The 14768-nt window shown below is 46.3% G+C and overlaps 1 protein-coding gene across 1 annotated transcript in view; it reads right to left on the bottom strand.

Annotated features, from left to right (window-relative positions):
* Positions 1-1855: 1855 nt before the first annotated feature.
* aco2 (aconitase 2, mitochondrial) overlaps positions 1856-14768 on the bottom strand; it is a 54889-nt gene continuing 41976 nt past the window's right edge. The window contains exons 12-18 of the mRNA XM_080217536.1: positions 13814-13925; positions 12184-12306; positions 8733-8888; positions 6763-6954; positions 5851-5983; positions 4407-4528; positions 1856-2416 (exon numbers count right to left, since the gene is read on the bottom strand). Of these exons, the coding sequence (XP_080073662.1) occupies positions 2285-2416; positions 4407-4528; positions 5851-5983; positions 6763-6954; positions 8733-8888; positions 12184-12306; positions 13814-13925 (970 nt within the window). The 3' untranslated portion in view covers positions 1856-2284. The remainder of the gene's footprint in view (positions 2417-4406; positions 4529-5850; positions 5984-6762; positions 6955-8732; positions 8889-12183; positions 12307-13813; positions 13926-14768) is intronic.

Raw genomic sequence — 14768 nt, 5'->3', positions numbered from 1 at the left:
TCTAGAGGTGAGGCCAGGGTGACAGCCCTGGACATCAAGGCAACATTCAAACAAAGGTGTCACCTGGACGGTGCGGGGGTGGGTTGGGGGGTAGTCTCCAGTCGCTCGAGCATGGAGTACACGAAAGACAGACAGTTGTGCCTGCTGGAAGTCAATCATCTGCCACAGGGCACATCAGAAGCTTCTGATGGCAGTTTCCTTGACCCAATCATGATCAGCTGGACAATGCGCAGGATTCGGCTGATAGGTGTCAAATTATGATCGCAGTAGGCAATGACCACCCCCGACAAGGCAAAACCTAATCACCACCCAGCCCCATGACATTCCAGTACCAATTCCTACATCAATATCCTGCGGCCACTAGTGACCAACACCTCGACAAGACCAGCCACAAAAATGCCTCAGTTACTAGTGCAGAATAAAGGCTGGATATCCTTCTGCAGGCGACTCATCCAACATCCCAATGCCCCTCCTCTACCCAAGGCACAAGGCAAGAGTTTGATGGAATGTTCTCCATTAGCCGCAAATATTTGAACGGTGCTGCTGTAGCCACTCGGCAGCTCAACAGCACCCAGGACAGAGCTGAGAGCTCGACCGAAGCCCCCAAGCAGTACACCTCCACCACCGGTTACCATGTCTGCTCTCCAAGGCTTATTTGGCAACCTCCAGCACTGGGCAGAGTGAGGGCAGCAGACGGATGGGAATATCATCATCTCCCAAGTCACACATTAAGTTAATTTGATCATATAATCTCTATCCTTTCGTCAGTAAGGGGCCAGAATCCTGGAACTTCCCTTCAATGGGATCACCTTCACTAGAAGGACTGCAGTCATTCAGGAATATCCACCACTGCCTTCTGGAGAGATGGGCAACTTAAGGCAAACTTGCTAAATGGAAAGAAACATTCAGTACAGCGATACCTCGCACATATCCTACAAACACTGGCAGTAATTTACAAAGAACAGTACAGCACAGGAACAGGCCCTTCGGCCCTCCAAGCCTGTGCCGCTCATGATACCTGCCTAAACTAAAACCGTATGCACTTGCAGAGTCTGTATACTTCCATTCCCATCCTATTCATGTATTTGTCCAGATACCCCTTAAATGTTGCTATCATACCTGCTCCTACCACCTCCCTTGGCAGCACGTTCCAGACATTCAACACCCTCTGCGTAAAAGAAAACTTGCCTCGCACGTCTCCTGTAGACACTAGCAGTCATTTACAAGCCCCCACAGGCTCCTGGGCTCCCTGTGCTACAGAAATACATGATGTAGAGATGCCAGCGTTGGACTGGGGTAAACATAGTAAGAAGTCTCACAACACCAGGTTAAAGTCCAACCAGTTTATTTGATAGTAATCCCACACTTGAGATTACTATCAAATAAACTGGTTGGACTTAGAACAAAGAACAAAATCAGCCTGGGAAACAGGCCCTTCGGCCCAACGAGCCCACGCTGCCATCTCAACACCACCTCTCTACCCATGACCCCTATCTAATGTTTTATGGCCATCCAGATTGAGGGAAAACTGATTTAGGGACAATTTATTCCTGCCAATCAGCCTAACAGCACATCTTTGGGGTGTGGGAGGAAACCGGAGCACCCAGAGAACACCCATGCAAGCACGGGGAGAATGCTCAAACTCCCACAGACACCGGCCCAAATCCATGTGTCTGCACAGCAATCAGCGATAGTCACTGAGCTGTCGTCTTGCCCAGTATCTTGTCCAGTTTAGGCACACACTAACGACATGAAGCACTAGGCCAATCTCGAACAACCAAGAGCAGCCAACTTCTTACTACAGAAATACAGACAGACCATCGATACCAGTGATTTACCAGCCTGTAAGAACAAGTTTCTGTTTGTGGATTTTATTAGGTCAGTTGTTTTTTTTTGAACCGAGCGTTACTTGATTTGGTGACACTTTGAAACATCAAAAGGAAACAAACTCATCAGTTTGGTTTCTCCGAGCAAAGCAAAATGTACAGAAAATAAAAAATAAATAGCATCTAAGAGGACCACAGAAATTAGGCTCCGTTCACTCCATAGCGAGGCAGGAGACAACCAGTTATATTTAAAAATGATCACTAACACAGGGTAATTGGCGAATGTCCGAAGGTGGGGCGTGATCGTCAGACTGGTCTGAGTGCGCAACTGCTGAGTGCCACAGTGCGGGTCACTGGAGGGCGAGGCAGCAGGCCAGGCTGAGTAATAGCTACAGGGGTAAAATCAAGTCCTTGTACACAGTCCTCTCTACCTCCCCCTCTGCGAGCAGGCTGCTTTACTACTGAAGCTCCTTCATCCTGTTGAGTGCACTGCCAGCCTGGAACCACTCGATCTGACCCTCGTTGAAGCTGTGGTTGAGCATGATGGTTTCCTGGCTGCCGTCCTTGTGCTTAAGGATACACTCGAGAGGCTGAGAGGGGGAGAGGAGAGAAAACAACAACAGGAGGAAACACATCAGACCAGAGAGTAGAAAAACACCAATCACAGAACCTTAATTAACCTCAATTCTGCTCGCCATACTAACAGAAGGATGTGGACACTTTGGAAAGGGTACAGAAGAGGTTTACCAGGATGTTGCCTGGTCTGGAGGGTATTAGCTATGAGAGGCTGGATAAACGCGGTTTGTTCTCACTGGAATGATGGGATGACCTGATAGAGGTTTACAGGATTACGAGTGGCATAGACAGAGTGGATAGTCAGATGCTCTTGACTAGAAAAGTCAAGTATTTGAGGAACATAGGTTTAAGGTGCGTGGGGAAAAGTTTAGGGGGGATGTGCGAGGTAAGTTTTTTTTTACACAGAGGGTGGTGAGTGTCTGGAACGCGCTGCCCGGGGAGGTGGTGGGAGCAGGTACGATAGCGGCATTCAAGAGGCATCCAGACGAATACATGAATAGGATGGGAATGGAAGGATACGGACTCTGTCAGTGCATACGGTTTTAGTTTAGGAAGGCATCATGATTGGGGCAGGCTTGGAGGGCCGAAGGGCCTGTTCCTGTGCTGTACTGTTCTTTGTTCTATGACAGACTTGGGGAGGGTGGGGAGGGGAAGTTGTTGGTGAGGAGTAAGAGGTTTAGAGGAAATCTGAGGAAAACATTTTTTACCCAGAGGGTGGTAGAAATATGGAACATGTTGCCGAGAGGGCGGTGGAGGCAGGTACTCTCGCAACATTTGAGAGGCTGGACAGGCAATTAAATTGCCAAGACTATGGACCGAGGCTGCTAAACAGATTAATATAGTTTGGTATTTGATGGTCAGCATTGACATGGTGGGCTGAGGGGCCTGTTTCTGTTCTGTGTGATTCTACAAATTTATAGAAAATATGTGGCAAATGTGTGGGGTTACGGGGTAAAATACTCTGTCAGAGAATCATGGAATCATAGAATCACTATAGTGCAGAAGGAAGCCATTTGGCCCATCGAGTCTGCACCGACTTGATTAACCATAATAAATTGCCCCTTAGTGTCAGGGGAATTAGCAGGGTAAATATAAGGAGTTATAGGGATAGAACATGGGTGTGATTGTATCAGTGTAGGCTTGATGGGCCAAAAGGTCTCTTTCTGCACTGTAGGGATTGTCTGATTGCATGACTCTCTGACAGAGTATCTTACCCAGGCCCTATCCCCATAACACTACATATTTACTGCTCTAATCCCTCTAACCTACACATCTTTGGACACCAAGGGGGATTTACCATGACCAATCCACCTAACCTGCAGAACTTTAACTGTGGGGGGAAACCAGAGCACCCGGAAGAAACCCACGCAGACACGGGGAGAAACTCCACACAGTAACCCAAGGCTGGAATCAAACCTGGGTCCCTGGCGGTGTGAGGCAGCAATGCTAACCACTGCACCACCACAACTGAGCACTGACGATGCCCACCTCTACACTGAGTGTGCCAGGGCTGGATAAGACACTGTTGTCCTTACTTTGTCACTGTGCTTCCCATCTTCCCCGACCCACACCTGCTATTACCTAGCTCCCAGAACACAAAACTGTGGAACGAGTACCTGTTTATTCGGATGGGGGTGGGATGAAGCAGGATGGGAGGATGTTTGTATGAACCATAAACACTGGAGTACATCCAGCAGACCCAACAGCCTGAGGAGGAGATATAAAAACGGGTGCTGGGAGAAGGGCCTTCCTCAATATGTACCCATTACAGAGGGGGCGATGCTGGAATTCTTAAAGTGCATTAAGGTAGATAAATCCCTGGGACCTGGTGAAGTGTATCCCAGGATGTTGTGGGAGGCTGGAGATGAAATTGCGGGTTCCTTAGCAGAGATATTGAATCATCGACAGTCACAAATCCCCATTTATGCTCAATGTGTGTTCTTAAAAAGAATTCCAATACAACACAGCGCAAGCTCCGAGTAGGAAGCAGCTCCGAGTTAGTACCTTTCCGGGAGCGAATTCCTTCAGTCCAACGATGGAGACTTTATCATCCGGCCGCACCTTATCGTAATCAGCAGGATTATCAAAGGTCAGGGGCAGGAGGCCTTGCTTCTTCAGATTAGTTTCTGTAAAGCACAGAATTCAAATCACAGCCATCATTTTGCGGGTACAACGGAGAGCGAAGCTCACTGTTGGTACAAGAATCAGGCTACAGCGTCAACAAGTATCAGCCTGGCTTCCCATTGTCAGCACTGTCCCCTCAGTCAGGGTTTAATTGTGCCCCACTCTAGGCTGGCACTCCTGTACAATGCACTCATTTTAAAGTTCTCCCAGCCTGGTTCTAGATTCCCCTAACAAAGGGATAGGGAGGAAATAGAGGGATATGGACAGGGTCAGGACAGAAGGTTTCTTTTAAAACTTAATTAGGGCATCATGATTGGCACAGGCTGGGAGGGCTGTTCCTGGGGTGTACTTTTTCTTTCTTCTTTATACAGCCTGTTCTCAAAATTCTACTCTTCAAGGCCTGTTTAACTAATGAATTCTAATCTTCTGTGGCAGAATCATTCTCACTCAACTCCATATAACCTTACAAACCAATGTCCTAACAGCTCTGGTGAAGGGTCACCCAGACTTTAAAATTTAGCTCTGTTCTCTCCCCGCAGATACTGAGATCTTCCAGCATTTTCTGTCTTTGTTCTGAACACTGGGGTTGGCCCAGCAGGGCAAGCAATGAAAAAGCCGCAAGCAGCAGTTTCACAGCTGAATTCAAAGAGGGTGTGCCTTGGTGAGGCAAGACACCTAAACCTCAACTTGTGGCAATCTGTACTCAACTTGTGTATGTCACGCTAGTGAGGTACATTCATACAAGGACAGAACACGTGTTCCACGTCAGACAAATGGAAAAAGGTTTGTGAAATTCAGTACTTCTGTTGACTTTCAGGAGAATAATGGCTTCTTGTGCATCTGACACCCAGCTAACAGTAAGGAAAGAATTCTTTCTAACTATTTTTGGTTAAATTGGGATTCCCTTACATTGTAACCCAGCATCCGGGACACAGATTTAAGGGTACACACACCAAAAATTCATCAGCTGGAGTCATAGGGTTTGTCTTATGAATGGTGGGAGCTTTGGTTTTGAATGATCCTCAAAAGTCTTGTCCTTCTAATGAAAGGACAAGTATCTCAGGAGATGCACAAACAACAGAAGGAGGAATGATCTGCTGCGATTTGGAAATCACCGAGATGTTCGCAGCTACAGAGCTGACTGAAGCAGCCACATGAACTATGGTCACAAATAAGCAAACTTCTCTTAATTCACTTTCCCAGCCCTAAATCCTCCCTTTTCTATTATTCGCACCACTTTATTCTAATTATGGCACAGTTATGTTTTTGGGGGAGTAGGCCATACCACCAGCATGAAATTTCAGTTTCCACTACAGACACTTACCGTGAATTCGAGCAAAGCTCTTGACAATGATTGCGCGACCTCCTAGATGTCGCGGTTCGAGGGCAGCATGCTCTCTGCTGGAGCCCTCGCCGTAGTTCTCATCACCAACCACCACCCAGTTGATGCCTTGTTTCTGGGGAAGGGAAAGAAAACTTTATACTTTGTTTTTGGATAAGAAAGAGTTCTCAACTCTAGTTGGACACTGTCCTGAAGGTTTCATTGACCAGTTCACTTGATGTTAAACAGACTATTCTACCCCCAGCCAAAGCAAGACTCTTATAATTAATGAAAATTAACAACTGTTTTTTTTGAATGTAACCATTTTAGCCTGGTTCCTTGTAGTAGCATCCAGGAGACTCCAGGGCAACACTGGACATGACTAATTTGCATCTAACTAGTGGTGGAGGCTACCTTGCTGAATATATTTAAGTCACGGGTAGATAGGTTTCTGATAGACAAAGGAATTAAGAGGAGAAAGCGGGAAAGTGGAACAGATCCACTTCAGGTCAGCCGTGATCTTGTTGAATGGCAGGGCAGGCTCGAAGGGCTAGATGGCCTACTCCTGCTCCTACTTCTTATGTTCTTAGCTATTCTTTCCACTGCTCTGGAGGCAAAGATACTTAGTGGGGCAGAGTAACTCTGATACCATGACAGGGTCAGTCACACACACATTAACCCCTGGCTAACAACTGAGGTTGGTTCTTACAATCACAGTTTCAAAGCTGTTGCCTTTGGAGTGGCTTTGCAGGACAGGTGCTGCCTCTTCCTTACAGCTCCAGCGTAGTGAGCCCAAAACCACTCACTGCTGTCTGACACTGCCCAGCCAAAGACAAGGTGACTATTCAATGTGGAGTTAATCACAAAGAAATCTAAGGAGCCACCCAATTCTCTCCTTTTAGCCGATGGACCTACCTTGTAAGCACGAGCAGTTTCTGGCACAGGCCCAAACTGGTTGGTTAACTGATTTCTGACCTCATTGGCTTTGTTATTCTCAACGTTGATGGCACCGATTAGCAGGTTATTGGAAATGTTGTCAAGGTGGCCACGGAACTTCAGCCAAGGTCCAGCAGCTGATATGTGATCGGTGGTACACTTACCCTTCACCTGAAATGGAAAGAAACAACTCTCAATGGGGGAAACTAGAACAACTATCCCACAGAACAATAGGTAAAAGGGTTGTGCTAATAGTTAGACACCAGGTTTCTAACTGGAGGTCTTGAGATTAAATCTTTGCCGTTTAGGGGATGAATCCAAGAATGTCCTCCTTTCTTTTAGCAGAATCAGTATCAATCACTCCCACCAGAGTCCCTTTGGACGATTTTTATCACATCTTTAGAATTGCACTGTCTAGTGCACTAATCTGACCCATTTCTCCTTTCAAATCTCACCACACTAAGGACTCCTTATAAAACTTTATATCCTCCAAGTAGTACGAGTGTTATGGACACGTCAGTCAAGAATTACACCAACTCTGCCGAAAGCTTCACTAATAAAATTTATAGCTTACAGTTTACAAGGTTAGCATGATGGCACAATGGTTAGCACTGCTGTCTCTCAGTGCCAGGAACCTGAGTTCAATTCCCAGATTGGGTCACTGTCTGCATGGAGTTTGCGTATTCTCTCCACATCTGTGTGCGTTTCCTCCGGGTGCTCTGGTATCCTTCATAGTCCAAAGATGTGTGGGTTAGGTGCATTGGCCATGATAAATTGCTGCTTAGCGTCTCGGGATGTGTAGGTTAGAGGGATTAGTGGGGTAAATGTGGGGTTACGGGGATAGGGCCTGGAGCTGGATTGTTGTTGGAGCAGACTTGATGGGCTGAATAGCCTCCTTCTGCACTGTAGGGATTCTTCTATATGTTTAAAAGGTTACAGTTGATACAGGGTAGGAAAACTTCCATTCTACTCCATTGGGATTGAATTAGTCCCAAGAGAATGCAGAAAAGACTTACAAAAATCAGAATCTCTACAGTGCAGAAGACGCCATTTGAGCCTGCCCCAACTCTCTGACTGAGTATCTTATCCAAGCCCTCTCCCCTGCCCTATCCCTGTTACCCCACACATTTCCCACGGCTGATCTACCTAATCTACAGATCTTGGGTCACTAAGGAGCAATTTAGCATGGTCAATCCACCTAACCTCCACATCTTTGGACTGTAGGAGGAAACTAGAGCACCCGGAGGAAACCCATGCAGACACGGGAGAACTTGCAAACTCCGCACAGACAGTGACCCAAGGCTGAAATCGAACCCAGGTCCCTGACGTTGTGAGGCACTGCGCCACCATGCCGAAAACGGTTCTGGGGTGAAGGATTCCAATTGTGTGGATAGATTGGAGCATTGTTTTCTTTAGAAAAGGTCAGATTTGATAGAGGTGTTCAAAATCACTAAGGGTCTAGACAGTTGATAAAAACTGGCAGAAGGGTTGAGAACCAGGAGCACCGATTTAGGATGAAGGGCAAAAGAAGTAGGCAACACAAGGAAAGGTCAGTGAGTGGTTAGGATCTGGAATGTTCTGTCTGAGAGTGTGGTGGAGACAGATTCACACAGCGAGTGATTAGGATCTGGAATGCACAGAGTGTGGAGAAGACAGATTCAAATCAGGGCTTTCAAAGGGTGCGGGATAAGCATCTAGAAAGAAGGGCTATGGGGCAAGGGCTGGGGAGTGGGACTAACTGAGTTGCTCTTGCAAAGATCAGGCATAGACACGACTGAACAAGTGGCCTCTTCCTGTGCTGTAACCATTTTGTGACGCACATCGCATCAAAACCCACCAAAGTTTAATGGAGGGATAGACTGAAGCAAGTTTTCCCAAAAAGACCAAGTCTTTATATTCTTGTGGTCCAGGTAGACTGGTCCGGACAAGCACCACAATCTGCAACTCACCTTGATCAGCACTTGCATGTCCTCCAAATCTTTCCTGTTCCACTTATCAAATGGCTCCAATAGCTGGAGCCGATTGCTCTTTGGGTTCACCACCACTGTAATATCCTTGGCATCTTTCGGGGGGTCTTGGTACGTGTTCTCACCAGGATCAAAGCCCTTCAAGATGGAAAGAAAGACTTCAGAGTGTCCTATCAATGCATTCATAGCAATGTCATCTTCACCCCCCGCCACCCCAACTCCCTCCACCTCCCCTCCCCCCCACCTCCAAACACAGCTGTTTCACCCCATTAACTGTGAACCCCATTGGATGTGGTTCCACAGAGACCAGCAACCAGGCAGCTGTACACCTTGTGGGTAAACTTAAGCAGTGAGCGTCAACTGGCTATTTAAACAGGGGCATCACTGCTGGTCTTATCCCTGGCTGAGATTCACACTTGCATCGTCCAGTAAGGGTCCCGGTATAGAGAATCCCTACCCCAGGATCATGGGGGCAATTTTACCCTATCCCTCTCAATGTAAGATCAGGAAACACAGCAAAGATAGAGTATCTGAATGTTATTGCTCCACTCTAAATGAGCAGTGTAATCACCAATGGGGTAACTAACCCAAGACCATTATTGTTACAATGTCCAAGTTAATATTGCTGTCAAACCTGCTTTAATTTACTGTAAGAAGGAATGGCGATTCAATGGGATTAACAGAAGTGCAATGTTTTTGTTCACTCGAGTGCTCAGTTTATGATTTCCGATGATTAGAATGCCCTAGAATTGTACTCCTACATCTCACTGAAAGCCTCTCAGTGACACATCCCAATAGGATCACCATGATCTACTAGAACTGCGGGGCTCCTGATGGACAATGGAAACCTGCAAATAATTCCAGAGCACACAAGGTTCTACATTTCACCTGTTGTGGGCGCACAGCAGTGAAAAAAAGTACAATAAAACAGCAGGTTGTACATCCCAACAGGTCACATGAAAATTGCTTTGACTGTGCCCAACAGGCAGAGTACTGACTGCACTCCACCAGCCTGTGCTTACAAAATGCTGGACATCATGTCTAACGTGATTCCTTGATTGTTTAGCAAGTGCTGCCCAATCTCGAGTGCTCAGAATTACAATAACCATTTACCATTCCAGCCCACAATATGGCTCATTTATGTTACAGATGTTTATATGCAGGGAAAAAAAATACAGGGTGGCACAGAGGCAGTTGGATTAGCACTGCTGTCTCTCAGCATCAGGGACGTGGGTTCAATTCCAGTCTTGGGTATCTGTTTGGAGTTTGCACATTCTCCAGTTACCTCCTACATTCCAAAGATGTGCAGTTATGTGGATTGGCCATGCTAATTTGCCCTTTGGGGTCAGGGAATTAGCAGGGTAAATAGGTGGGGTTAAGGGGATAGGGCCAGGGTGGGATTGTTGGAGCTGGCTCGATGGGCTGAATGGCCGCCTTGTGCATTGCAGGGATTCTATAAAAAGTCCAGGCATTGCACCTTTTTTTTTGAAGTGAACAAAAACCTGCGGGACAATCGTTCCCTGGTCCATTTTCTACGACCAATCACGATAGACTTGTCAACCAATCAACATCCTCTTCTCATTGCAGTATAAATTGTTGCTCACTCAGAAATTTGGTATTCCGGGGTCTACCCGTGCTGGCCCTGGTGCAAGAGGGGCACTAGATTAATAGGAATATAAGAGTTAGGAGTGGGAGTGGGCAATTCAGCCCTCTGATCCCGCTCTGCCATTTAACATAACCACGGCTGATCTTACCCTGGTCTCAGCTCCACTTTCCTGCCTGCTCCCTCCAGCCCTTTATCCTTCTTTCCATCAGAAACATTTCTATCTTTTCCTTGAATCTGCTGCATTGATTCTGCCTCCACTGCACTCCGGGGCAGTGAGTTCCACAGATCCACAACCCTCGGAGAAGAGCTTTCTCCTCATCTCAGTTTTGAACCTACCTCCTCTCACTCTCTGACCTCTTGTTCGAGACTGTCCCACAAAGAACAGTACAGCACAGGAACAGGCCCTTCGGCCCCTCCAAGCCTGCACCAATCATGTGTTCCTGACTAGACCACCCACTTGTATCCCTCTATTCCCAGTCTGTTCACGTGGCTATCTAGATAAGTCTTAAATGATCCTATCTGCCTCAACCACCTTGCTTGGTAGTGCATTCTAGGTCCCCCTCACCCTCTGTAAAAAGCGTCCCCCACATATCTGTATTGAACTTTACCCCCCCTTGAACTCGTGGCCGCTTGCGTTTGTCATTTCTGACCTGGGAAAAAGCTTCCAAGTGTTCATCCTAGCTATGCCCTTCATAACTCTACTTACAGGTGTTTGCATGTGCCCACCTACTTTAATATCAGCTATGAATTTTACTATGTTATACTCTGTCTCTGCTTACAGATCACTTATATAGATTCTAGATTGATTGGCCATTCTAAATTGCCCTTAGTGTCCCAGAATGCATAGGTTAGAGGGATTAGTGGGTAAATATGTAGGGGTATGGGGATAGAGCCTGGGAGTGTGGTTGGTGCAGACTCGATGGGCTGAATAGCCTCTTTCTTCACTGTAGGATTCTATGATTTCTACCCTGATGAGTGCAAGATGAAAAGCTTCAACAGCATGTCCCTGTGCTTCCCCCCTGCCTTCCACCCTTATTTCCATGGGGGGGGGGGGCAGGGGCAGTGGTAGAATAAAGGTTTAGAAATTGCCATTGTGTTCACAACATGCTGAATGGCCTCCATCAGTGCCATAGTGACTTGAAACAGAGAAAAAACCCACATAATAGGATTTCATAGAATCCCTACAGTGCAGGAGGCGGCCACTGAGCCTACACCGACAACAATCCCACCTATCCCCATCACCCCACAACTCACCTGACATCAAGGGGTAAATTAGCATCCACCTAACCTTCATGTCTTTGGACATTTTGCCCTCCGTGTCTCCTTCCGCAAATGGAAAGATGCCAACAAAACGGAAACAAATTGCTGAGACACCGCTTCCCCAGCCTGAGAGTTTACAACTGGAGGGGTCACAGTGACAGGATAACTAGTCAGCCATTTAGAACTGAGGTGATATGAAATGTCTTTGGCTAGAGGGTTGCGACTGTTGTTGGAGCTCTCTAGACTGTTGAGATTGTTGGGAAAGTTCAAGACCGAGATTCATAGATTTTTGAGAGCACAGTGAGAAAAGGTTGATGTGGAAGATCAGCTGGGATTTCACTGAACTGGGGAGTCGGTCCGAAGAGGTGTATAGCCAGCCGGTCCCTGCTCCTATTTCATGTGGTCTTATTTCAGTCAAGGTTTAGTTGAATAAAATGGAGGTAGATTTTACATACGGTGACCGACATGTAGACAACAGAATCTGGTGCGGTTTAACAAGGAAAACATCCGATAAACCAATTCACCATGTTGATTACCAGCCTGCCAGTCCATCCAAGTGCCACATACCTTGCTAGGCAGCTCATCAGCATTTGGTGGCGTCAGTTTGAACTTCTTCCCATCAGCTCCAGTCAGCGAGTCCTGCTCGGGGTCAAATTTCAAGGTTCCAGCGATGGCAAAGGCAGTGACAATCTGAGAATACAAAACCATATCAAGCAAACTGCAGCTTCTGTACAATTCCCACAGAATTCCAATGCCATGTAGTGCTGGCCCTGGTGCAAGAGGGGCACTAGATTAATAGGAATAAGAGTTAAGAGTGGGAGTGGGCAATTCAGCCCTCCGATTCCACTCCGCCATTTAACATGATCATGGCTGATCTCACCCTGGTCTCAGCAAAACTTTCCTGCCTGCTCCCCACAGCTCTTTATCCTTCTTTTCATCAGAAACATTTCTATCTTTTTCTTGAATCCACTGCATTGATTCTGTCTCCACTGCACTCGGGGGCAGAGTTGATCTCCTCTCATGATGACTTCTTGCTCGAGACTGTCCCGCAAGGGGGAACATCTGTTCAACATCCACCTTATCAATACCCTTTAGCATTTCATATACCTCAATCAGATCCCCCTCACCCTCCCTATTCTTCTGAACTCCAATAAGGACAAGCCCAAGCTATCCAAACACTCCTTGTACAACATCCCTGGAAAGAATCTGGTGAACCTCCTCTGAACTGCCTCCAGTATCACATCTCAAGTAAGGAGACCAAAACTGGACAGAATACTCTAGGTGTGGTCTCACCACCACCCTATACAAATTGTAACAACACTTCTCTACTTTTAAAATCCAGTCCTTTTGAAATAAATGCGAAGATTCCATTTGCCTTTCTTGTTATATGCTGCACCTGCATACCTACTTTCTATGATTCATGCACAAGGACACCCAGATCCCTCTACACTGATGCACTTTCAATCTGCTTTTCATTTAGATAATAATTTGCCCTTTTATTTTTCCAGCCAAATGGATAACCTTGCTCTTATTCATATTAAACTCCTTCTGCCAGATTCTGGCCCATTCTCCTAGCCTGTCAAAATCTATCTGTAAACACTATCTCCTCATCACAGCTTGTTTTCCCACCTATTTTAGCATCAGCTATGAATTCTGCTAAGTTATACTTTGCCCCTGCCTGCAGGTCACTTATATAGATTCTAAACAGTTGAGGCCCGAGGACTGGTGGCCCTCCACATTTCGCCAGCCAGAGAAAAACCCATTTATTCCGATCCTCTGCTTTTTGTCAGTCAGCCAATCGTCTATCCAATCTAGTGTTCTATCTCCAACACCCTGCGACACAACCTTCTGGATCAGTCTTTTATGCAGCACCTTGTCAAATGCCTTCTGGAAGTCTAGACCTATCACATCCACAGGTTTCCCATTATCCACCTTGCTGGTTACATCCTCAAAGAAATCAAGCAAGTTTGTCAAACATGACTCGCCTGTTGTAAAACCAGCCATTCACTCCAATCAACACCCATCAGCTTTTCCCCACTCGAGTCAATATTACTACCCATTTAACTTCTGTCTCTTCTCCCTTTGTAAACCTCCTCATTAAACGTGCTAACAGTCACAAGTCAATTGTGACAGTGTCTCCCCGGATTTCCTGGAAAATAAAAACTAAACCATGGGAGCAGTACCCTGTTTTATATACCTCCGGAGATGTGACAAAGGCGTGCGTGGCAGGGTTGGCATCGTTGCGTCCAGTGAAGTTTCTGTTGTAGGAGGTCACAATGGTGTTCTTTTCACCCATCTTAACATCACGTCTGGAGCAGAAATTCAGAAAGAAGAAAAGGCAAGGATGATGAAGCGGCAAGATGGTAGCTAGAAAGTGTTATTCACAGGGAGCTTTATTCATACACAGATTAATTGAGTCAGTGAACAGAAGTGCTACCAATTCAAACTGAATGAGCGGGACTGCATTGCGGCACAGTGGTTAGTACTGCTTCTTCCTAGTGCCAGGGACCCAGGTTCGATTCCTGGCTTGGGTCACTGTCTGTGTGGAGTCTGCACATTCCCCAGCGTCTGCATGGGTTTCCTCCTACAGTCTGACAGACGTGCTGGTTAGATGCATTGGCTATGCTAAATTCTCCCTGTGTATCTGAACAGGCACCGGAGTGTGGCGACTAGGGGATTTTTCACAGTAACTTCATTGCAGTGTTAATATAAGCTTACTTGTAATACTAATAAATAAACTTTAACTTTAAGCAGGCCAGCAGCAATTGAGCCATCAGAAGGGGAAAGCAATAGCTTTTGTTGAGTTGCTGCCCCAATCTCTCCCCCCACACTGCTTATTTCCACTTGTCCAAGCAGAGTCAAATGTTGCACATTAGTACTTTACCATACAATAACTAACTCAGTGATGGGGACAGGAACTTACAATCTCACTAGTTGGCAAAGCATTCACTGAAAGCAGTATTAAGATGGCAGAGTTGGTGTTAAAATTAACATTTCCCCATCTGTGTAAATGTTGCCTATCATTGTAGATGAAGTGGGACACCTCCTGAGTTCATCAGCCACCCAGTTATATCTAGGTGAGCTTTGCTCGGTTTTTCTTTCTCCTCCTCATCATCACCACCGACTCTGTGGCACAGCAACCAGTAACACGT

This window comes from Carcharhinus amblyrhynchos, chromosome 35, assembly GCF_965287045.1.
Source record: "Carcharhinus amblyrhynchos chromosome 35, sCarAmb.v2.hapA, whole genome shotgun sequence".
NCBI classification, from domain to species: domain Eukaryota; kingdom Metazoa; phylum Chordata; class Chondrichthyes; order Carcharhiniformes; family Carcharhinidae; genus Carcharhinus; species Carcharhinus amblyrhynchos.
Note: the sequence above shows the minus strand (reverse complement) of the source record. Positions and strands in the feature narration are given on the sequence as shown.